Source organism: Canis lupus, chromosome 9, assembly GCF_048164855.1.
Source record: "Canis lupus baileyi chromosome 9, mCanLup2.hap1, whole genome shotgun sequence".
NCBI lineage: Eukaryota > Metazoa > Chordata > Mammalia > Carnivora > Canidae > Canis > Canis lupus.
Window position 1 is genome coordinate 54,663,264 of NC_132846.1, and position 26,917 is coordinate 54,690,180.

Consider the following 26,917-nt stretch of genomic DNA (forward strand, 5'->3'; position numbering starts at 1 on the left):
TATACAGTATTCTAGCCCAGAATACGAACCTATTTTCTACATTACCTAGTTTAAAATGAAAGACAAAGAAAATCTAACTCTTAAGACCTAGTAAATACATATTAGGCACTTTAAACTTCTGAAAACACAAATAACATTCAAGGAGAAAGACTTTAAAAGCTAACTGAATCAAAATTACAGCTATTTCTTTAAAGCTTAATAATAAACTTTAACTATTTATTATCTTTTTAAGTATATAAGGCTGTACTAGATTTCTTTTCCATTTGACTTAGATCAAGCAACTGAGAAGCATATTAAAACTGACCCAGTAAAAGCAGTTATAAAAAGAGGAAAAAAAAATCACATGCCAATGAATTTCTATTACTATGTTATTTTGCCTCTTAAAGCTTGTTTTTTTTTTCTTAAAAGCAGTTTAGCTATAAAGCTATCATGTGCTCTGCTCCAGGATTCACATTGTCTTTTACATGTTTAAGATTACAGCAACAGCACTGAGCCTTAATAGAGCGTCCCTGGAGCACATTTAAATCTTTAATAACAACAATTTTTCTTCTTTTCCTTAAGTGTGCCTATTTCCATTAAAAAGGACTAACATATTGAGTATTATACTACTGTAGTTCTTTAGAGGTAGAGGATTCTGAATTCTCATGGTTATATATATTAAAAAAAAAAAAAAGCAGCCTCTTCTTTTAGAAAGTAAAGGAGAAAAGGAAGATGTTTGTAGACATCTCATCTGACCATAAACACTCCCACAATTTTGACAATAGCCATGTTTATCAAGAGGCTCTAAAAAATAACACACACAAAAATAAAGAACAAATAGGGAATTAAAGGCCCTTTGTCTACTGTAAAAGGACCAGATAGCTTGGGTAAGAATGATGGAGCTGGAATGAAATACAGGTAGGTCCTATGTTAACTCTCACACAGGCCACTGAAATAAAAAGAAAAAAGGAAAAAAAAGAAAGAAAGAAAAGAAAAGATGAACATAAACTATCCTGTCTCATTCTAATCATTTAGCAGTGCTCCAAGTGCATGCCTTTGGCCACAAGAGCAAGAACATGTAGATGACTCACTAGTAAACTAACAAGACTATAGAAAAACAACTCTGTGCTCACATGGAACAATAGGTCAGTAACATTGCCCTTTAAAAGGTACAAACTTCCAAGTCAGATTTTTTCCAGTAACAAAGAATGAAGTCATGTCACTGAAAATTAAAAAACTACTGCAAAAAAAAAAAAAAAAAAAAAAACTACTGCTTTTACTATATATTTTTTAAAACTTTGTTTTTTAGCAGTTTAGGTTCACAGCAAAATTGAGAGGGAAATGGAGTTCCCATATGCACAAGTGCCCTCATACATGCATAACTTCCCCATTATCAACATCCTTCAACAAAGTAGTACATTTGTTACAACCGATGGACCTACTGTGACACATTGTAATCACCCACAATTTATATTAGGGTTCATTTTTGGTGCTGTACACTCTATGGGTTTGAATAAATACATAATGACACGTATCCATCATTACAATATCAGTGTATAGTTGCTACCCTAAAATTCCTCTGTGCACTACCTACTCATCCCTTATCTGCCAAATCCTGGCAACCATGGGCCTCTTTACTGTCTCCGTGGATTTTCTTCCTCAGAAAGTCACACAGTTGGAATCATACAGCATGTTGTCTTTTCAGATTATTCTTTCACTTAATAATATGCCTTTAAAGTTCCTCTATGTCTTATCACTGCTTCATAGCTCATCTCACTATATTTTTATATTTACATTCTTCATGTAGGTACAAAATAAAAGCCAGTGAATATTTTAAGCTTCACAATATAATGCTATTCTGATCCAAATTAGACATATGAAATATGAAGTTAAAAGTTTATATTTATGTATAGTAAACATTTTAAATAGCTTTAAGGACATTTGTTATATTTCAAATAAAGAAAAAAATTATTAAGTACTTAATATGTATAAAATACTGTAATAAGAAACTTAAGAGTTTTTTTTTTTTTTAAGATGGAAATCTGGTGTCTATTTCCAAAATTCTCTTTTGAAAACCTAAATCACAGCTCTAAAACCATCAAATATCAATAGAATACATATTTTGAAAAGGAATATATATGCAAAATACAGCAGGATTGTATTGCTCAGAACTAATACTACTGATTCAAATTAACATAGGTTTTATTTCTGTCAAGCTCTATGAATTTCTAAATTTTGTTTTTTTCCTAAATCAAGTTAGAGATTCCTCCCACATGAGAACTAGCTAAAGTCATGGAAAATTTTAGCCTTTAAGTTCATCCAGTTGGGGATTATCTGTGCCAACAAAAACCAAACAAAACAAAACAAAAAAAAATGAAGTTTCTTTTCAAGGCAGAAAACAATGCATTCATATTCTAAATCCCTGAACCAATATCGAACTCAAAATAGCTAGATTTTACTTAAATTGTTTAAAGAAATTTATTTTTCAGCCATACCGAAGGAACAAAAATTCAATATGAACTACCACTTTAAAAAAAAAAAGTTTAATAAGTTAAAGTAGAATTGCATGATAAAGTCCAAAGAGAATCCAATTGTGATCATTACTGTTATAACACCATATAGATTTGGGGGATATCAAAATATGGAAGAAATTCTAAAAATCTGCTACCAGCTGAATTATGTGTATTTTCCATATGGATATGGTAAGCACATAGTGCATGGAGTCACAAGATACAATCATTCTTGTTTTTCAAAAGGCAGAGTAGTATCAAGTATCATAGAGTTAAGTAAGATTTATCAGTAGTTAAATATATTAGTATTACTTCTGATGGTAATTGTAATCATTAATGATGTTCTTTAAAGATACCTGAGGTTTTGAAACCTAAAACTCAAAGCTTCTCTTTGAGAATGGCCCAGATGTCAATTTTTTTTATTTTTTATCTTCTTATGATAAGGTGTTTATTTTTTCAAGAATCTGAAGAGCTTTTATGGAAATTATTGTGGTAGGATAGATGGTTACTTCTTACTGACCTATTTTCCACAATGAATAAGGAAACTTTCTGTTTCTACTATGTCCGTATTTATGGAGTCTATAACTGGCTGGGGCACTCTGTGCCAATGAAGCCAACAAAGGTCATAGGTTCAATCACCGTAAGAGCCAATTCCCTTTGCTCAGTTCTATAGTCATAGTCTTTACCCTAAACCTTAGCCAAAGGCCACATGGAAGACTGACTAGGCCAGAGACCCTGGATGAATCAGCAAGATACACTACCAGGACTATAAAAAAAAAACTCAAAAGCAAAACCCCAATTGACTACTGTCAGGATTTCATTCTCTAAATGTTATTAAATTTGCCAATCTGCAAAACAAAACCTTAATTACTGCCTACAAAGTTGGTCTGCTAAAAAGACATACAAGTCTTTTGCCTTCTTTAATTCAAAAGCAACAAGGGTAATGAGTATTATTCCCTAAAATGCCATTGCTTTTACTGGAACGGATTTTATTTTTATGCAATCTTTTACTGAAGAAAAATCTTGCAAGTAAAGTTAAATGTGAGCCCAACAAGTGCACTTTCCAGGATTTCCTTCAAAATCAAAAAGCAAAGGCTCTTAGTGGAGGGTCTGTTTTTATCTGAGTAGTTTCCTTTTTGAAAAAGGAGACTCATAGTTTTATTAGAAACCCCAGAGCAATATGATACTTCATTTGACTTTCTAAATACAGGACCACTGAGTTAGAATTGTTGACAAACAGAAGATCACAGAAAATTACAAAAATTTAATTTAAAATTTCTCAAGTTTAAAAAAAAATTTAAATTAAATTAAATTTCTCAAGTTTTATATGTACTTGAGCAGAATTCCCTGTAAATATACAACACCTTTCATTGTTTACAGTTAAAGGATGTTATTTTATGCCTTTGGTTTTTGTTTTTGTTTTACTATTTTCTAATCAAAATAAAACAATGAATAAATCTATCTGTAGCAGGGTCTTTGTTTACAGAATATTACTATGCACTAGGTAGCTGCCCAGTAAATATTAAATGATAATGATAGGAAAAGGCTTTATAAACAGATGATCTAGGATAAATTCACTGAAAATGTAGATAGAAACATTACACTCTTCAAGAAAAGCACAAAGTAGAAATTAAACAAGTCCTGCACTCAGAAAATCTCAGGCTATTGTCAGGCAGCTGTTCAGTCAATAAGAACACAGATATTTTTCACCATCATCATAGCATTAGCAGCATTAAATGTCTATTTGCATATGGTGCTACACAAAGGGACTCACACAGATTCATGCTAGCCTTATTTATTATAGTTTACAGTGACAATATTGGCAAGAACAAATAAGTACACACAGCAAAATTAGTATGATTAAACAATACTTTAAGAACTAGTCATATATGGTATGAACATGAAATGTGTCAGACTTAAATGCAACTCAGAGCAGCAATAAAAGTATTTATTCAGGAGCCCCTGGGTGGCTCAGTCTGTTAAACATCTGCCTTGCATTAGGTCATGATCTTGGAGACTGGGATCAAGACCTGCATCGGGCTCCCTGCTTGATGGGTTCTGTTTCTACGTCTGCCTCTCCTCCTCATTCATTCTCTCCCTCTCTCTCTCAAATAGATAAAATTTTTAAAAGTCTTTTTTAAAAAAAGTATTTATTAATAATGCAAACATCAACTATTTCCAAATTCTGAGGTGCTTTATAAGAATATCTAGATATAGACTTAAAGAATAGGTGAAACAAAGAAAGGAGTAAAGGCCATAATGGCCATTTTGGAGATAATAAGAAATGACTCTTCAATAATCTAGAAAGCAAATGATCAGGGAAAAAAAGTGAATAAAACAATCATAGAAGGACTAACTTCAATGAGGATAGGAACAAGGAAGCTACAAGCAAACTGATCAACCCAGGAAGATACCCTGAAAACCAGACCTTATTCAAAAACATTTGAATAATAAAAGCTGTTATATACAATGAAATATTTTGGAGAAAGGTCTTTGAAATGGAGAGGTAAAAGGGAATAGAAAAAATATTGCAAACGTTTAATAATTACTATCCTAAGGTAATATTTTCTTAATAAAGTAAAAAGCCTAAGAAGAAATGGCATAAGTGTTAATTTACAGAAATGAGATTTTAAGAATCTCAGGACAACTGACATCTACCTATCATCTCATATAAGTACACCCTTCAAAGGAATCCAAAGACCTTCACCAACATGCTAACACTTGGCATGTTACTTCTCCTGTGATGTAGGATACAGTTCTACACTTTAAACTTTTATTTTAGCAATATTAAATAGCAGCCTCCTGAAATATATGATCAAAACTGGAATATTCTTTAATCCAGCCAGCTATTACTATCCTTATTTCCCATTAAAAGGGAATATGGCGGGGGATCCCTGAATGGCTCAGCGGTTTAGTGCCTGCCTTCAGCCCAGAGCATGATCTTGGAGACCGGGATCAAGTCCCACATCAGGCTCCCTGCGTGGAGCCTGCTACTTCCTCTGCCTGTGTCTCTGCCTCTCTCTCTGTCTCTCTCTCTCTCTGTCTCTCATGAATAAACAATATCTTAAAAAAAAAAAAAAAGGAATATGGCTTGTGGAAACTATAATATACATGAACTACACAGGAAGTTTGCTCTGTGAATGGAAATTCAAGTACTGAGTGAGTACGAGGTTGAAAGACAACATAATGATCTCTTCCAGTTTCTGTTCTACAAGGAGTTTTGGGAAAAAATATTTTCCACAGAAAAAATATTAAAAGTGTTTTAGTGTTAACTGAAATGATCAAAGCCTAATAAAACAGACTTATAGGTCAAATCAGCAAGGGTAGGGTGCAGGAGGCAAAGAGGTAAATCAAGAAAAAGACTAAGGAAGAAGACAGGAGAACACGATATGTCTTGGACCTGCACATTTCAAGCTGTGCCAAATAGTGTTCAACCAGCTTTGAAAGACAAATCCCATAATAGACAATCATTCTTTTCCATCCATTTCCTTTTTATCTGCATGGTAACATTAATGGTTCTTTCACAACCTTACAGAAAAGTGTTGACTTTATCCTTGCAATAAAATAAGTAATCCACAGGGAACATAAAGGAGAGAAAAAAATAATTAACATGATACAAAATAGTACAACAGAGAACAATATTATAAATCAGAACTATAGTGAATCAGAATTTTAAAAAGTATTTCAGTGAGGTATAGATTGGTAAAGTGCTTATCAGGTAGCAATAAGCAACAGGGAGAATCACATTCATAAAAGAAATGCCTAAAATGATTTGAAAACACAAAGTCTTAGCAAAATGCCACTTCTCCCACCCAAATTTTCCCCAAAGGTCAAGAAGAGGTAACTATTGCCCTTGGGCTACTCTGAAGCCTATTTCAAAACTGAAATAACACCCTTAGTGAATTACAGAGATTGTTAACATTTCTCAGCTAAACTGGGAGCCCCTTGGAGTCAAGACAACGTTTTAAGTACCATTAAATCCCTAGGCCTCAGCACAGAACCTGGCATATACTAAGTATATGAAGGTATAGGCTATCTTACTATGTATAGTTCTGACTACATAGCAGACAATAATCATTCATCCTTTCCTTCAAAAAACACTTATTGGGCCCTTACTCCATGCCAGCCACAGCTCTAGATACTCTATGTACAGCAATGAGCAACGTGCCTGCCTTCATAAAGCCTGCGTTCTGGTCAGGGGACAGACAGACAACAGGTAGTGAAAATGCTAATAAAGAAAAAATATGGCAATAGAAGGGGCTCAGGAAAGAAGAAAGGGTTTATCTAGGATAGTTAATAAGGCCTTGCTGAAGCAGGTCTCCAAAAGAGATGAGGGTAAACAGTAATGCAACTGTTTCCAGAGCTGAAAATTCCTGGATCTGGAAATGGAAAGTGCAAATGTCCAAAAGCAGGAGGATGCCTCGATGTCTGTGGAAAAGCAAGAAGGTGAGTGTAGTTGGCCTGGAGAGGACAAGAAGAACAACGAAGAATTAGGCATGCAGGAACTGTCACAGCAGAAGGGTCTTGTAGGCTGAGGACGTTACATTTCATTCTGAATATGATACAGAAATCACTGAAAGGTTCTGAAGAATGATGTAGCACTATCAGATTCTGTGGGGAAGACTGCAGGAAGGTAAGAATGGGAGCAAGGGGGCTACTGCATCAGCTCAAGCAGGAGAAAATAGGGACAAGAGGATAGACGGGAGAAGTAGTGATAGAGGGAGTGAAGAGTCATCAATTCAGAGAATATTTTTTAAGTAGAATTGATGGAGCACCCAGGTGGCTCAGTCAGTTAGGCATCTGACTCTTGATTTTGGCTCAGGTCATGATCTCAGGGTCATAGGATCGAGCCCCATGTCAGGCTCTGCGCTCACCATGGAGTCTGCTTGTCCCTCTCCCTCTACCCCTCCCCATGCTTGTTATCTCTCTCTCTTCCCTCTCCCCCCCCATCTATCTCTAAAGCGAGTAAATAAAATCTTTAAAAATAAATAAAATAGAGCTTACAGAATTTAATGATGATAGGATGTGAAGGATGAGAGAAATGGTGAAGGCAAGAACATAAAGGAACCACATAAAATTTTTTCAATATAAGTTTTAATATTGAAAAAATAAAAAAATAAAGTTAACACTGTTTTTGTCATCACAAAAGAAGAAGTAAATCACAGGAGCTACTTACTAGACCAAACCACACAAAAAGATACAATTTAGCACCTTCTATACAACTGCCCAGGTCAGGAGGGAAAAGAACAGGAAATGGAGCTCCAGCACCCCAACTCCACCCAGGCTTTGTGGTTTTTAAATCACAGCACCACTCTCTAACTTGATTCCTATCCAAGTCCAAGTCCGATACTGGCTACAATGCTTCAGGATCTCAATCTCAGATGAAAAATAGGAAACTGAACAACTTTTTCTCACTGCTAAATAAGGCCCATGGAATGATGACATAAGGTTATAGGTGTAAATAGTGTTCTAACTTGACCATAATATGGACAAAGAGATGTTAAAAAAAAAAAAAAACTAAGCAATTTCTCACTTCTTGGGTAATAAATAATACCACAGCTTCAGTATTTATAAAAAAAAAATTTAAAAATCCAGGGTACTTAATACAAATGTAAATTAACTTAACAGGTATAAAAACTGCCTTTCTGTCAGATAAAAGAAACAGAAACAAGATTACACAAAAGAAAATCAAACCGCATTAGAACACCAGTAGAAAATGTAACTGGGTTGGGGGGACAGCAGGTACAAAGGCAGTGTATTAAGGAAAAGAAAATGATAATTAGGAGACAGAGTTTGGATCTATAGGAGATAAAAATTTAGAGAAAGTATCTTTGGGATATTCCTGTATAGATCAGACACGTGAACCATGGAAAAGGCATGGAAATTCATGATTCCAGTGAAAAAAACTCTCATTATCAAATTACAGTCACTAACTGTTTTACTATATGTAAAAAGATTTTTTTCCACAAAGGGAGGGAGGAAGAGAGGAAGGAACTGTAACCCTAAATAGGAAGCATGAAACAGACTACAACAAAAAGGCACAAAAATGATAGTTTTAGTGTTAAATATAACAGATGTCTTAATACATAATACTGAATGGGTCATGTTTTATTTTTCAACAGTAGAAAGCAACACTGTTTCAAATTTAAATTTTCAAACAGCAATAGTTAAGTAACTATATTCTTTTTCAGTTGCACTGTTGGTGCCAAGTTACACTTTCAGGGAACCCTAAGAGTTGAGATACAAATATTATAAACACTTTCCAAGACAGTGTAGCAACTTTAATGAAGGATGCCTGCTGGATCACAATCAATGGTTTAATACTGACGACTAGTGGTCAAAAATATGTAGTAATTCCCTATTTTTGAGTATTCTAAGATTTTTTATCATCTAAATTTGAAAAGTGCAGTGTAAATTATGTGGAAAAACCTATATTAAAAAAACTTACAAACATTCTGAAAACTATAAAGGAAAAACTGTATCTCTTAGGTCTTGTTTGTCCATTATTTGCCATGTCCTCAAACCAAAGTCAATCATCCTTTGATACGGACCCATAATAAAACAACCCCATGATGTGTCGGTTCATTCACAACTACACAGTTGAATTAACATTGTTTCAGAAATCCATAATTAATATTTTAAAGAGATCTTCCTTTCAGAATTCATATATCTGAGCAGTTCTAGTCTAAATTTGTATTTTTGTAACTTCGTCTGTTAGGCACTAAGAAATCAGAAATTTAGCTGCCCTAAATTCCCAACATAATGTGAAAAACGGTAAACTACCATATCAAAATATTCGTTTTAGAAAGTTAAAATTTAATTGTGATTGTCTTAATTCTTGAAGAATTCAAGAATTCTTCAGTTAAATCATTTAAACTATATATTCAACATCAAAGAATTCATTATTTGTTAATATTCACTAACTTGTCTACAGTAATAAGAGCAGTAGGATAATATACAACAATGCAGACACCTGAGAGAGAGAAGTTTATTTTCTTAACAAGAAAACTGCATAACTGCTGTTATATGCAGCCCAATGGTCACTTACATGTGAAAACAATGGTCATTCCTTCAACTATTCACAGAATGTCTGCTGTGGGATAAACACTGCACTATATGCCCCAGAAAACAGGTATGATGTACAAAGTTCCTGCCAACAGAGTTCCCATTTTAGTGGGGAAGACATACAATAAGATAAACAAATACAATTATAGGTGATGTTTAGTGCAATTAATATGATATGATAGAAAACAATGGGGCAGTTTTATTTATTTAAAGATTGATTTATTTATTTGGTGGAAGGGCAGAGAGAGAGAATCTCAAACAGACTCCCTACTGAGCATGGAAGTCAACTCCAAATTTGATCTCAAGACCGTCAGATCATGATCTGAGCCAAAATCAAAAGTCAACGGTCAACCAAATGAGCCACCTCAGCACCTCAGAAAAGAGCTGTTTTAGAAAAGGGAAGGGCAGTTCTCCCTGAAGAGTACCTCTGAAGGTAACAAACCTGAAGGATGAGAAGATGTAAGTTTGCTGTGAGTCAGAAGACAAACGTTCTGATAAGACACTGAGAGGAAATCACTGTGCTTAGAGCACAGATTTCTTAGAAAAATTTGTAGTTACAGATGTAATGTTTAAAATTTAAGAATAACCATTCAAAAAAAGCAAATATACTCTAATTAAAGCCAGAAATATAAAAACGAATATATAACACATCTCAATCCAATACAAAACAAAAAAGAGGGGGAAAAAAACACAAAAATAAGATATGTTAAAAAACAAATAAGAGGTTAAAAACATTTCCAAATGCATCAACAAGTATAAACCAGTTGGTTTAACCCACCATTAGAGACATAATTTACTAAATGAGATTTTTAAAATCCAGCTATAACATGTTTATAAGAAACATACAAAATTAAACTACAAAGGAAGGATTAAAATATAGCAAAAACTCATATGCCAAGAAAAGAGTAACTCAAAGAATACCAGTATCAAGAGGAACACTATAGTTTAAAAATTAATTGGCCAAAGAGTAATTAATTCATATCCATAAAACCAGTCACAAAATAAAGCAAAACTAAAACTAAAGAAAACTAGAGTTAAAAAAAAAAAAAAAAAAACTCACCAAGAAATTGACCATCCTTATCATAGTGAGAGGCTTCAGAAGAACATATTTATAAGAATACAAAAGGAGAGGAGGGGCAAGATGGCGGGAGAGGAGGGTCCCCAAGTCACCTGTCCCCACCAAATTATCTAGATAACCTTCAAATCATCCTGAAAATCTATGAATTCGGCCTGAGATTTAAAGAGAGACCAGCTGGAATGCTACAGTGAGAGGAGTTCGCGCTTCTATCAAGGTAGGAAGACGGGGAAAAAGAAATAAAGGAACAAAGGCCTCCAAGGGGGAGGGGCCCCGCGAGGAGCCGGGCTGAGGCCGGGGCGAGTGTCCCCAGGACAGGAGAGCCCCGTCCCGGAGACGCAGGAGCTGCACCGACCTTCCCGGGCGGAAAGGGGCTCCAGGGAGTTGGAGCAGGACCCCAGGAGGGAGGGGATGCCCTCGGGCTCCCTGGGACACTAACAGACACCTGCGCCCCGAGAGAGTGCGCCGAGCTCCCTAAGGGCTGCAGCGCGCACGGCGGGGCCCGGAGCAGATCGGAGGGGCTCGGGGGCGGCTCCGCGGAGGGGGCTGCGGGGCGGGAGCAGCTCGGGGGGGGCTCGGGCAGAGGAAGAGGCTCCGTGCAGAGGGGGCTGCGGGGCGGGAGCAGCTCGGGGGGGGCTCGGGCAGAGGAAGAGGCTCCGTGCAGAGGGGGCTGCGGGGCCGGGAGCGGGAATCCAACAGCGCAGGCCCTGGAGCACTGGGTGCCGGGGACACAGCCCAGGATCCGGCCTCCCCCAGGCAGAGGCAGGGAGGGCCCAGGACAGCAAGGACGCTCCTGCCCCGAGCTGAGCAAATAAGGGGCCCCGCCTGCAGACGGAGACCTCTGGAGTTACTGCGGGAGCTGACTTCAGGGTTGGGGAGCTGGCCACCGCCACTCCGGTTGTTCCTCCCGGGGCCTCACGGGGTAAACAACCCCCACTGAGCCCTGCACCAGGCAGGGGTCAGAGCAGCTCCCCCAAGTGCTAACACCTGAAAATCAGCACAACAGGCCCCTCCCCCAGAAGACCAGCTAGACGGACAAGTTCCAGCAGAAGTCAAGGGACTTAAAGTATACAGAATCAGAAGATACTCCCCCGTGTTGTTTCGTTTTGTTTTGGTTTTTTTTTTTTTCTTTTTTTGCTTTTTGATTTCTGTTTGCTTCCCCCACCCTTTTTTTTCTTTCCTTTTTCTTCTCTCTTTTTTCTTTTTTCTTCTTTTCCTTTTCTCTTTTCTTTCCTTCTTTCTCTTCTCTCTTTTTCTCCTTTTCCCAATACAACTTGCTTTTTGCCACTCTGCACTGAGCAAAATGACTAGAAGGAAAACCTCACCTCAAAAGAAAGAATCAGAAACAGTCCTCTCTCCCATACAGTTACAAAATCTGGATTACAATTCAATGTCAGAAAGCCAATTCAGAAGCACTATCATACAGCTACTGGTGGCTCTAGAAAAAAGCATAAAAGACTCAAGAGACTTCATGACTGCAGAATTTAGATCCATCAGGCAGAAATTAAAAATCAATTGAATGAGATGCAATCCAAACTAGAAGTCCTAACGACGAGGGTTAACGAGGTGGAAGAAAGAGTGAGTGACATAGAAGACAAGTTGATGGCAAATAGGGAAACTGAGGAAAAAAGAGACAATTAAAAGACCATGAGGTTAGATTAAGGAAAATAAACGACAGCCTGAGGAAGAAAAACCTACGTTTAATTGGGGTTCCCGAGGGCGACGAAAGGGACAGAGGGCCAGAATATGTATTTGAACAAATCATAGCTGAAAACTTTCCTAATCTGAGAAGGGAAACAGGCATTCAGATCCAGGAAATAGAGAGATCGCCCCCTAAAATCAATAAAAACCGTTCAACACCTCGACATCTAATAGTGAAGCTTGCAAATTCCAAAGATAAAGAGAAGATCCTTAAAGCAGCAAGAGACAAGAAATCCCTGACTTTTATGGGGAGGAGTATTAGGGTAACAGCAGACCTCTCCACAGAGACCTGGCAGGCAGAAAGGGCTGGCAGGATATATTCAGGGTCCTAAATGAGAAGAACATGCAACCAAGAATACTTTATCCAGCAAGGGTCTCATTCAAAATGGAAGGAGAGATAAAGAGCTTCCAAGACAGGCAGCAACTAAAAGAATATGTGACCTCCAAATCAGCTCTACAAGAAATTTTAAGGGGGACTCTTAAAATTCCCCTTTAAGAAGAAGTTCAGTGGAACAATCCACAAAAACAAGGACTGAATAGATATCATGATGACACTAAACTCATATCTGTCAATAGTAACTCTGAACGTGAACGGACTTAATGACCCCATCAAAAGGCGCAGGGTTTCAGACTGGATAAAAAAGCAGGACCCATCTATTTGCTGTCTACAAGAGACTCATTTTAGACAGAAGGACACCTACAGCCTGAAAATAAAACGTTGGAGAACCATTTACCATTCAAATGGTCCTCAAAATAAAGCAGGGGTAGCCATCCTTATATCAGATAAACTAAAATTTACCCCGAAGACTGTAGTGAGAGATGAAGAGGGACACTATCTCATACTTAAAGGATCTATCCAACAAGAGGACTTAACAATCCTGAATATATATGCCACGAATGTGGGAGCTGCCAAATATTTAAACAAATTAATAACCAAAGTGAAGAAACACTTAGATAATAATACACTTATACTTGGTGACTTCAATCTAGCTCTTTCTACCCTCGATAGGTCTTCTAAGCACAACATCTCCAAAGAAACGAGAGCTTTAAATGATACACTGGACCAGATGGATTTCACAGATATCTACAGAACTTTACATCCAAACTCAACTGAATACACATTCTTCTCAAGTGCACATGGAACTTTCTCCAGAATAGACCACATACTGGGTCACAAATCGGGTCTAAACCGATACCAAAAGATTGGGATCGTCCCCTGCATATTCTCAGACCATAATGCCTTGAAATTAGAACTAAATCACAACAAGAAGTTTGGAAGGACCTCAAACACGTGGAGGTTAAGGACCATCCAGCTAAAAGATGAAAGGGTCAACCAGGAAATTAAGGAAGAATTAAAAAGATTCATGGACACTAATGAGAATGGAGATACAACCGTTCAAAATCTTTGGGATGCAGCAAAAGCAGTCCTAAAGGGGAAATACATCGCAATACAAGCATCCATTCAAAAACTGGAAAGAACTCAAATACAAAAGCTAACCTTACACATAAAGGAGCTAGAGAAAAAACAGCAGATTGACCCCACGCCCAGCAGAAGAAGAGAGTTAATTAATTCGACGAAATAGAGACCAGAAGAACTGTGGAACAGATCAACAGAACCAGGAGTTGGTTCTTTGAAAGAATTAATAAGATAGATAAACCGTTAGCCAGCCTTATTAAAAAGAAGAAAGAGAAGACTCAAATTAATAAAATCATGAATGAGAAAGGAGAGATCACTACCAACACCAAGGAAATACAAGCGATTTTAAAAACATATTATGAACAGCTATACACCAATAAATTAGGCAATCTAGAAGAAATGGACGCATTCCTGGAAAGCCACAAACTACCAAAACTGGAACAGGAAGAAATAGAAAACCTGAACAGGCCAATAACCAGGGAGGAAATTGAAGCAGTCATCAAAAACCTCCCAAGACACAAGAGTCCAGGGCCAGATGGCTTCCCAGGGGAATTCTATCAAACGTTTAAAGAAGAAATCATACCTATTCTACTAAAGCTGTTTGGAAACATAGAAAGAGATGGAGACTTCCAAATTTGTTCTATGAGGCCAGCATCACCTTAATTCCAAAACCAGACAAAGACCCCACCAAAATGGAGAATTACAGACCAATATCCCTGATGAACATGGATGCAAAAATTCTCAACAACATACTAGCCAATAGGATCCAACAGCACATTAAGAAAATTATTCACCACGACCAAGTAGGATTTATCCCCAGGACACATAGCTGGTTCAACACTCGTAAAACAATCAATGCAATTCGGGATCCCTGGGTGGCGCAGCGGTTTGGCGCCTGCCTTTGGCCCAGGGCGCGATCCTGGAGATCCGGGATCGAATCCCACGTCGGGCTCCCGGTGCATGGAGCCCGCTTCTCCCTCTGCCTGTGTCTCTGCCTCTCTCTCTCTCTCTCTCTCTCTGACTATCATAAATAAATAAATTAAAAAAAAAAAACAATCAATGCAATTCATCATATCAGCAAGAGAAAAACCAAGAACCATATGATCCTCTCATTAGATGCAGAGAAAGCATTTGACAAAATACAGCATCCATTCCTGATCAAAACTCTTCAGAGTGTAGGGATAGAGGGAACTTTCCTCGGCATCTTAAAAGCCATCTACGAAAAGCCCACAGCAAATATCATTCTCAATGGGGAAGCACTGGGAGCCTTTCTCCTAAGATCAGGAACAAGACAGGGATGTCCACTCTCACCACTGCTATTCAACATAGTATTGGAAGTCCTAGCCTCAGCAATCAGACAACAAAAAGACATTAAAGGCATTCAAATTGGCAAAGAAGAAGTCAAACTCTCCCTCTTCGCCGATGACATGATACTCTACATAGAAAACCCAAAAGCCTCCACCCCAAGATTGCTAGAACTCATACAGCAATTTGGTAGCATGGCAGGATACAAAATCAATGCCCAGAAATCAATGGCATTTCCATACACTAACAATGAGACTGAAGAAAGAGAAATTAAGGAGTCAATCCCATTTACAATTGCATCCAAAAGCATAAGATTCCTAGGAATAAACCTAACCAAAGAGGTAAAGGATCTATACCCTAAAAACTATAGAACACTTCTGAAAGAAATTGAGGAAGACACAAAGAGATGGAAAAATATTCCATGCTCATGGATTGGCAGAATTAATATTGTGAAAATATCAATGTTACCCAGGGCAATTTACACGTTTAATGCAATCCCTATCAAAATACCATGGACTTTCTTCAGAGAGTTAGAACAAATTATTTTAAGATTTGTGTAGAATCAGAAAAGACCCCAAATAGCCAGGGAATATTAAAAAAGAAAACCATATCTGGGGGCATCACAATGCCAGATTTCAGGTTGTACTACAAAGCTGTGGTCATTAAGACAGTGTGGTACTGGCACAAAAACAGACACATAGATCAATGGAACAGAATAGAGAACCCAGAAGTGGACCCTGAACTTTATGGTCAACTAATATTCGATAAAGGAGGAAAGACTGTCTATTGGAAGAAAGACAGTCTCTTCAATAAATGGTGCTGGTAAAATTGGACATCCACATGCAGAAGAATGAAACTAGACCACTCTCTTGCACCATACACAAAGATAAACTCAAAATGGATGAACGATCTAAAGGTGAGACAAGATTCCATCAAAATCCTAGAGAAGAACACAGGCAACACCCTTTTTGAACTCAGCCACTGTAACTTCTTGCAAGATACATCCATGAAGGCAAAAGAAACAAAAGCAAAAATGAATTATTGGGACTTCATCAAGATAAGAAGCTTTTGCACAGCAAAGGATACAGTCAACAAAACTCAAAGACAACCTACAGAATGGGAGAAGATATTTACAAATGACATATCAGATAAAGGGCTAGTTTCCAAGATCTATAAAGAACTTATTAAACTCAACACCAAAGAAACAAACAATCCAATCATGAAATAGGCAAAAGACATGAACAGAAATCTCACAGAGGAAGACATAGACATGGGCAACACGTACATGAGAAAATGCTCTGCATCACTTGCCATCAGAGAAATACAAATCAAAACCACAATGAGATACCACCTCACACCAGTAAGAATGGGGAAAATTAACAAGGCAGGAAACCACAAATGTTGGAGAGGATACGGAGAGAAGGGAACCCTCTTACACTGTTGGTGGGAATGTGAACTGGAACAGCCACTTTAGAAAACTGTGTGGAGGTTCCTCAAAGAGTTAAAAATAGACCTGCCCTATGACCCACCAATTGCACTGTTGAGGATTTACCCCAAAGATACAGATGCAATGAAACGCCGGGACACCTGCAACCCAATGTTTATAGCAGCAATGTCCACAATAGCCAAACTGTGGAAGGAGCCTTGGTGTCCATCGAAAGATGAACGGATAAAGAAGATGTGGTTTATGTATACAATGGAATATTACTCAGCCATTAGAAATGACAAATATCCACCATTTGCTTCAATGTGGATGGAACTGGAGGGTATTATGCTGAATGAAGTAAGTCAGTCGGAGAAGGACAAACATTATGTGTTCTCATTCATTTGGGGAATATAAATAATAGTGAAAGGGAATATAAGGGAAGGGAGAAGAAATGTGTGGGGAAATATCAGAAAGGGAGACAGAACATAAAGACTCCTCACTCTGGGAAACAAACTAGGGGTAGTGGAAGGGGAGGACGGCGAGGGGTGGGGGTGAATGGGTGACGGGCACTGAGGGGGGCACTTGACGGGATGAGCACTGGGTGTTATTCTGTATGTTGGTAAATTGAACACCAATAAAAAATAAATTTATTTTAAAATAATACAAAAGAACGGAACAATAAATTTACAAACTTGACCTACTAACCTTATAGGAGTGTGTATGTATGCATATCATATGTTAAATTGAAAATATGTTCAATTCTTATACTCACAGAATATTTACCCAAAAAATTGATCCTGGTATCAACTGTCAAAAGTTTCAACGAATTTCAAAGGAAGTAAAAATTAATAATAAAAAGAGTTAAGCAAGCATATACACATTTGGGTTTTTCAAAAGGCATTCCTGGGGATCCCTGGGTGGCGCAGCGGTTTGGCGCCTGCCTTTGGCCCAGAGCGCGATCCTGGAGACCCGGGATCGAATCCCACGTCGGGCTCCCGGTGCATGGAGCCTGCTTCTCCCTCTGCCTGTGTCTCTGCCTCTCTTTCTGTGTGACTATCATAAATAAATAAAAATTAAAAAAAAAATAGGCATTCCTAAGTAAGTTTTAAGTTACAGAGAAAATCATGAAAGAAATAATAAAAGATTTAGAACTATGCCACCATAAGAGAATAGCTTATCAAAATATATGGTCATTTATTGATGAATTTGCAATAATTTTTAAAATCAGTTAATGTTACAACTTGCAAGCCAAAAAACTGAAACAGAGTAATCCTACAAACAAAAAAGGAAGAAAAAATAGAGTTCAAAACAAAAGTTTATGGAGTAATAAAGCTGGTCAAAATGAAAACTAATAATCATATATCTAGCAAGACTAATAAGAAAAAAGGAATAACAAGTAATATTAAAGTGAAAAAGTATATAGCTTCGAAGAAAGATTTATAAATAAATCAGGGCTATGACTGCTTTTTAAAATTACCTTCAAACTAAAGGCTAAATGGATAACATAAAATCATGAATTACCAAACTGACTTTAAAAATAAAAAAACTATATAACCAAAAAAAAAAAAAAAAAACAACAACAAAAACAAAGAAATTGAAAACCTCAACCACCAAAAAGATAATAGGCACAAATCGTTTTATGGGTGAGTTTTAACAAACATTCAAGAAAAAAAAAATCCCTCTCCTAAACAGAATCAGAAAACAGAAAGGGGTGGAATCTACCTAATTCATTTTATGAAGTATGTAATATTGTAATGTAATGTAATGTAATCTTGCTCCCAAAACCAAAGCCAGCAGTACAAGAAAATTATAAGCCCTCAAGCATAAATATAAAAATCCTAAGAAAACACTGGCAAATTAACTCAACAATGTATAAAAAAACCAATACATTATGATCAAATAAATAAATGCTAGGAGGGGTCAATATCTATTGATAAAGTCAACCATATTTCAATATCAAAAGAGAAATATAGCAAACAAGAGTATTTGATAAATTCCACAACATATTATGATTTTTTAAAAAGAAACAAACAAAAAACAACTCTTGTAAACCTAGGAATAGAAGGCGATGTTCTTAATCTGATAAAGGACACCACTGAAAAAACCAGGAGCAAACAACATGCACCAAGATTAACATTTTAGAAGCATCCCTATAAAAAATAGGAATAAAGTAAAAATTCTTGTTATCTTTGTTTCTATTCCAACATCGCACTTGAGTTTCTAGCCAGTGCAATAAAGCAACATAAAAGAATTATATAGTTAGAGACCAAATTGGCTTTCATTTCATATATGATTATCTTCTACACAGTATATAGTACATGATAGTAATACATGAAAGCTGCTAACAAATTATAAAATAAGATCAGTAAGCAAAATTGTTGCATACATATAAAACCAACTGCACTCCTATATACTAGAGATAACCAATCAGAGATGTAATAAAAGAAAATATTCCATTCACAATAGAAAGAAAAACTGTAGATACCTAGGAATAAGTCTAACAAAAGATGCATAAGACCTTATTACAAAACATTACTGAAGAACATTAGAAAACACCCCTCTTCAAATTCATCTATGTAGTCAGTACAATTACAATCAAAATGCCAGCAAGATTTTTCATGGAACATGACAAGAGATTTTCATTATCACTTACCAAAATATAATGAAAGCTATGATAATGGAGATAAAGTGATTTCAGTTCAGGGGCAAACAGATCAGTAGAAAAGCGTATAGAACCAGAGAGATTCCATGGGAAACTAGATATATAACAAAAGTTGCATTTAAATCAGAGGGGAAAGAACAAATTATTCAAAAATGATGCTGAGGCAATTCATTAGTCACATAAAAAATAACAGATTCCTCCCTCATGCCATTAAAAAGTAAAATTCCTGAGGGAAAACACAAGTAATCCAATATTTTCAAATAAGTGATAAACAAGCTATCTGTACAGGCACAAATGCAAACTGCCAACAAATATATGAAAAGATGTTCAAAGTCACTAACAGAGAAATGCAAATAAGCATAAAAATGAGTTAATACTTTATACACATGAGCCCAGCAAAAATTAAAGAGAATGTAAGGAAAGGTCCATTCTCAACCATTTTACTAACAGAAATACAAAAGGTTAGAACCATTTGGAAAAATAATCTGATAGCCTCTATTATAATAAAAATCCATCTGTAGTAATAAAAGATAATGTTTGAACCACATGAGCTAGTTGAAGGAATTTCCAGAAAGTACTGGTGAGAGAAAAAAAGCAAAAGGTGGAACGTGTGTGTTTATGTATATAATGTGATCCCATTTTATTAAAATGAAACATACCCAAAAAATCCTATACATGCAAAGTACATATGGTCCATATACATCTGTCTAGGATAATTAAAACCAATAATTAAAGAAAATATAAAGGGATCACCTCCCAGGCTGTTTACGCTGGTTCCTTTTTTTTAGGGAATGAGGTTAATGGTTGATATCAAAGAATGAACACATAAGAGATGGGGGGAAAATGAGCCAAGCCAATAAATAAAGCTGGACTAAAAAGAAAATGTATGACCGATTTATGATATGATCACATTTAGTTATACATTTATTTAAATTACATGATTAAATACATTCCATACTAAATAATAAAAATGTTAAATAAAAGAATTATGTGAGACATAATACAGCAACATCTGCTTTCAGGCTGCTAGTAATCTGAGGCTCCTGAATATCACCCTTACTGTGTTATTTGGGGTTTACTACATCCCTCGTGGTCACCAGGGCCCAAAAAGGACTACATACTAGAGCTAATTTACCAAGGAATGGGAAAATAAGGTGCATCTTCTAAGCTTTCCTCATGCTTTACATGGAGCTTATATTTTAAACTCCTATTTACTTGTATATTCTATTGGCCTTTTTCAAAGCCCAGGGAGGCTATTGGACTGGTCAATGTCAGGGTGATTTAGTGGGTATTTATATAAAAAAGTATCTAGTAATATCAGTGGGGAAGGGGAAGCTTATACTATGAAATAAATATGAAAATGTCAGAGCACTGACTATGGAAACATGAGGGTAAAGTGCCAAAAAAAGTAAGACAATTCAGTCTGGAAAAGATAAGTAAGCAACAGAGAGTCCAAAATCTACCAGCCTCAGAAAGGCCTCCATGTTTCCAAACCAAGAAGAAGAGTCTCAAGAGGAAGGGGTTAATGAGGCCACATTAGAACATTTGCTGGACTAGGTTCTCCTCTGAATTGACACAAAAGTCTCAAGGGAAATGCTAAAGCTATTAAGAGGACATTAGGAAAACATTCTTGGCTTCCTTAGAAGCTTCTCCCTTAATGAGTCCAAACTAAATACATTTATAAGCTGTACCCAAGGCTTTTCTTAGGTGAAGTATCCATATTACTCAGCATCTCTGGAGCCATAATGACGTTTCCGGGAAGGAACAAATAGCTATTTCTTCATTAGGCTTTTCACAATTGGTACAGATGCCAAAAGTTGAAGAAAATTATTGGGAAAAAAATCTATCAATCACTTAAACTTTTCTGTACAAGGCTTTAATGTTACTGATGAGGCTCACATAATCTGGTTTCTCATAGGTGTACAGACTGAAAACCACCGTGCTCAGCTCCCATTTTACACTTAACAATTTCCCACAAATCTTCAACATCTTCAATTAAGATTCCATACTTCACCTTCCCCACAGACTTCTCCATGAAGCACCTTTAAGCCTTGAGGCAACTGATTCACCCTAGATCACTGGCAAGCATGGAATATTATTGGTGAGAGTAAGTGGGAGAACTAGCATTTTAATATACTATAAAATATTCTGAAAGGCATATACAAATATGAACCCAGCACTTATCTCATGTATTTCATTTTAAATAATTCAAATGAAGACAAAGATATAACATTCCATTTACTAGAAACAGCTAGTAAAAAACAAGTCAGAAATTCCCAAGATGCCATAGCCAAGAATTTATTGGGATTTTATGTTATTTGGGGGCTTACCAAAAGAAAAGTCTTAACTTGGGTTTATTTCTAAATACTTTGTGTCCCTAGCACCCACCATGCCTCCCCTGCTCCACTAAATTTAACTAATCAAAGTTATTATCAAGCATCTGATCAAAAGGAGTTTGTAATATGATAAATGTTAAACAAGTATTTTATTGTTTGTACATCAGTTTAATAACAAGGAAAGATTGATGGTTATAGGATTAACAATATTTAAATTTTATTATTTAAATTTCAGAATATTAGAATAACCATTCAAAATTTAAGAGATGCATAAAAAGAATATTTATTATATAATATGAAATAATCACCTAAGAAGGCCTCTACTGAGGTATGAAAACAACATTGTTTAAAATATGATATATGAAGTCTGAAGGCCAGTGAATGTCCTTATCAAGTTAAAGAAAATCTGACATTCATGTGACACCAATAGCACATGAATAGTTGCGACTCAAAAAAGGAAGCAGATTCCAGTGTCCATAGCCCTCCTGCTTAGACCAGGAGGGAGAAAAAAAACACACACATACACATTAAAGAGAGAACAAAAAAAAAAAAGTGAATAATTCCTTAAGACCTCTAAACAAGAAGAGCAGAGTAGCTGTTTCTCAACCAATTTCCAATGATTAATAACTGTATTTTTCATTAAATGGGAACAAATAAAACTCCAAGGAATAAGAACCTCATTAAGATCACTAAAAAGAAGGTTTTAGCCAAAACTACATATTGCCTCCCCATAATATGGCATTATACCTAGAAATCTCTGATATCCTGGAATTTTTAATGAATACTCCTATTATCTTAACAATTTTTAAATGTCATAATTTCACTAATATTGAATTACACATTTTAGGGAGGCAGAAGAGTACAGTGGCTAAAAGTCCAGACCTCCTTACTCACCTATAGATTCATTTTCTCACCATAGCCAGAAACAAAATATATCAATTACTATCATCATACAGCATAGGTATTTGCAAAAATACCTTTTGCAATATTGAAAAGAAAGCAAAGTGTTTCCTTTCCTTAAACATGACCTTTCCAGAACAGCCTAAGCCACTTAACTTGGGAGTAGGAAACATATCAGCCTAAATTAATCCTTCCAGCTTCCACTGCACTGTTTAATCCAAAACCACCTTTTAAAGGTGTATAGGTCACCACTTATATTAAAGTGACAAAATATGAAATTAAACATTTCTTATCAATAGTGATCCTCTACTGTATTGTCAGAGATGGAATTCCAAATCACAGCTCAAGCTTTTAGTCAAATTGACAATTACAATGCAAATATTCAGGCTCTGGTTTCTCAAGAATAGGGGTGGGAAGCAATCTTCCTTTCCCTCTTTCTTTGTAATTTTGTGCATTCTGCAAAGAAAGAAGAAAATAAGTATGGAAAATTTCTCTAATTTTCTCTTGCAAAAAAGAACAATTGTCTCTTCAGTACTATTCTTATGCTCACCAGATGCAATTTGCTTTGAGAACAAATGTATAAAAATCAAACTTAAAAAAAAAAAAAGGCTACCCACATCTAATTATTCAACAAAGTATCCTCTTCAAAGTAATTACCAACTAACAGGGGTATGCCTCCTTTTGTAAAATGAAAGAAAATGGAATTTTAGAAAACAAAGGTAGATTTTTCTATTGCTTACATTATAATTTCAGGGTTGCCATTTTTGCTCCTAATTTTCAATTGGCAGTATATCCTAATAATTTAAAAAAAATTAATCCATCAATTTATAAGGGTCAATGATCTTCAAGCACACATAGAGTTTAACTTTTATACTCTATGTATAGATACATATTTAAAGGGAAATTCAACAAATTTTCTTTTTTTTAAAAAAAGATTTTATTTATTTATTTATGAGAAACACAGAGAGAGAGAGGCAGAGACACACACAGGCAGAAGAAGAAGCAGGCTCCATGCAGGGAGCCCGACGTGGGACTCGATCCCGGGTCCGCAGGATCACACCCTAGGCTGAAAGAGGCGCTAAACCGCTGAGCCACCCAGGCTGCCCAAATTTTCTACAATGAGAATTCACAAATCTATACCAACATTAATTAATTAGTTAATTAATTAATGGGAAAAAGCAAAGCCTTTCCTCAGAATAGAAATCCAATTAATAAATGTAGAAAAAATGATGGAATATGTACCAAAAAATATTACTATTTAGCATCACTTGTAGTAACAAGTGCTTCATGAATGTTACCAAATGTTCAGTTTTCACCAGTAATAGAATAAATGGACATTACATGCCTCTTAATAAGGTGTCCCGTTAAAAATGCAACACCAAGTTTCTGAGTTTCCTGCCAAAAGTCCATAATCTAATTCAGTCATGAGACAATATCAATAAACCAAACTGCAAGACATTCTACAAAATAACTGGCCAGCACTCTGCAAAGTTGTCAAAGTCATGAACAATAAAGAAAAAATGAAAAAACTGTTCTAGATCAAAAGAGACTGAAGAGACAAATGCAGTATGTGACCCTGTACTGTATTCTGGACCATAAGAGGATGTTAGTGGCAAAATTTGAATAAAAAGTATAGATTAAAAAAAAAAGTATAGATATCATAGTATTGATCCAATGTTAATTTCCTATGATTATGGAAGAGAATATACACACTATATTATTTAGGTTTAAAAGTATTTACATCACTTCTGCAACTAGCTCAAAAAATTATATATCTGTAATGTATAATTGTTTTAATTATCATAAGTACATAAAATGATAGAGCAAGTGGGGTAAAATGTGAATACTGGGGGAAATCTACATAAAGGGTATACAGAAGAAATTCTTTGTTCTAATTTTTCAACTCTCTCCTAAGTCTGAAATTTCAAAATAAAAAAGGTACCTAAAAGGTAAGTGATCTCAGTTTTGGAATGGTTTGACTATAGTGTAGTCCAGGGGTTGGCAAACTTTCTATAAAAGGGCCAGACAGTCAATACTTTAGGTTTTGTGGGTCATATGGTCTTTTTTACAACTCCTCAGTGCTGCCACAGCGTCAAGAAACCACCCACAAATAGTAAATGAATGGAATTGCTGTGTTCCAATAAAACTGTATTTACAAAAATAGGCAATAGGCCACATTTGGCCCATTGGCCATAGCTTGCTGACTGACCTCTGTCTAGGTCATCCCAAGAAAAACTGATCAGAGTAATCATACTTTCAGTTAATATTTTTTAGTACATGCCAGACACTATATTAAATGCTTTATAAGTGTTCATTCATTTATCCTCACACCAACATGATTAGGTAAGTACTATTATTATTTCCATTTTTCACAGAGGATATGGGCCTAGATAAGGAACTTGCCCCAGGCCACACAGCCAGCAAGCAGTAGACTTTGAGTTTGAACTAGGTAGGGCTGTGTTCACACACTAAACCAGATAACCCATATGCTATACTTCTCATATGCACCAAAATATACATGTAATGACCAAGGAACTCTAACCATTTTAACAATGGCTAAATAACTATCCAAACTCAAGATTTATATTCTGAGAAGGTATTTTTCACAAACCTCCTGCAGCTGCAAAGAAATAATTCCCAGTTGATCCTGACGTCTTTCCACCAGCTCTCTTTCTGTGCGCATCTCTCTTTCTATTTCCTGAAGCCGTCGTTCCACTCGATCTGAAACCTTAACATGGACAGAAATAGTGACATTACAGAGCTGTTAGGCAAAAAAAGGAAGATATTGAAGAGATATTTTATGCCAGATACACTACTACCTATAACATTTAAGATTGGCTTTTTATAGCATCCTTTTTAATGCTAATATTTAAAAATCACAAAAAAATGGACTGAAAGTTACAAAATAAAATCATTAGTCTCCAATAATAATATTGGATCCCAATAAAGGATTTAAATCTTTCAAAGTATAATAATTCAATAGATCAGAGTTAAAATAGACTAGAAAAGAGTGCCCTCTGGTGAAGTAAAAGGAAAATACCATGCCAATGACTGCATTTATTACTCTATTAATGATAAACTGTTCTATTAAGTTCTTTCTCATTTTAATAATCTATAAACATGACCTGCCTAGGAAGGTTTTGATGTTTATGAGCAGCAGATAATTAAAAGCGTTTTTCATTAGCTTGTCAATCTTTTCTACTGTGATCTACTGAAAATAAACCAGATGTAAAAGATCTAAAACTAAAGTCAAATAGAAAAATGTTTAATTGAAACCTTAAAATAAACATGAAAGGTTTTTTTTTCTCTGATGCAAGATTTTCCTTGCTAAAAATTTTACAAATTCAAACACATTTCATGTGTATCATTATATATCCTCTAAATAAAATTTACCTATTTAATGATGTATATATTTCATGCAGGAGGCTACAGGAGATAAAAGACATTTGGATTCATTTAAGAGAAGCAATAAATACAGTCCAGTTATAAGAAATATTTTGTCAACAATTCTATATAGCCAGAAAGTTCCTGGTCACAGGAATCTTATTGGGGAGATAGAAATTGGATAGAAACTGGATTATGGTGATGGTTGCACACTCAGTACATTTACTAAAAATCATTGTACACATAAAGTAGATTAATTTTATGATAAATTATAGCTCAAATAAAGTTGTTTTTTTAAAATGGCATTGATAAATATGTTTAATTAGTCAATAAAAGCTGAGCAAAAATATTCCATCAAAAAAATTAGCAGTTAATATTTACTAAGAATGAAAATTCTTGAGTTTCCACCTTTTACTGCTTAAAACAATTAAGATATTTACTATGATACAGTGCTTTACTAAAAACTCAAAACACCCTTCAGCATCCAGCTTCTAATTTATCATAGTAATCAACCCTAATTTCCCAATAAACAATTTACTACTACATCTGAAATAAATGTAGTACCTGCTGTAATGATAGAAAATAATATTGGATCAATACTAAAAAAGTTGTTAACTAATGAATTTTTACAAAATGGAAATTTCCTTATAGTTCACTCTGAATGTAAAAATAATAGCAACACTCTTTAGAAAACAAATAATATAGAATCATCTCAAACTCATTAGAGTAGCTACTATCAAAAACAAACAAAACCAAAAAAAAAAAAAAAAAACAAACAGAAAATAACAAATGTTGAAGAGTAACTAACACTGTTAGTGGCATATAAAATCATATAGATACTATGGAAAACAGAATGTTCATTCCTTAAAATATTAAAAATAAAGTTACCAGCAGTTCTATTCTAGGTGTATACCCAGAAGAATTAATAGCAGGGTCTTAAAGAGACCCACATTAATAGCGGTACTATTCACAATAATCAAAAGATGGAAGCAACTAAAGTGTTCACCAACAGATAAATGTATCAACCAAATGTGGTTCACACATACAATGGAAAATCATCCAGTCTTAAAACGGAAGAAAATTCTTATCATGCTACAACATGGATAAACTATGAAGACATGATGCTAAATGAAATAAGCTAGTCACAATATCATTCC

At 35.6% G+C, this 26,917-nt stretch overlaps 1 protein-coding gene across 23 annotated transcripts in view; it reads right to left on the reverse strand.

Moving 5' to 3' along the window:
* The window catches only part of CEP128 (centrosomal protein 128), a 394,114-nt gene that overhangs the window by 303,822 nt on the left and 63,375 nt on the right, over positions 1 to 26,917 (reverse strand). For 22 of the 23 annotated variants that reach the window (XR_012036993.1, XR_012036992.1, XR_012036994.1 and 19 more), the window contains one exon: positions 24,988 to 25,104. Coding sequence is in view for 19 of the 23 variants with exons in the window: in XM_072839553.1 (XP_072695654.1) it covers positions 24,988 to 25,104 (117 nt within the window). In the remaining 4 variants the exon portion in view is untranslated. Of the gene's footprint in view, positions 1 to 24,987; positions 25,105 to 25,769; positions 25,789 to 26,917 lie in introns of those variants that run through there. The other variant, XM_072839566.1, reaches the window with a different exon arrangement.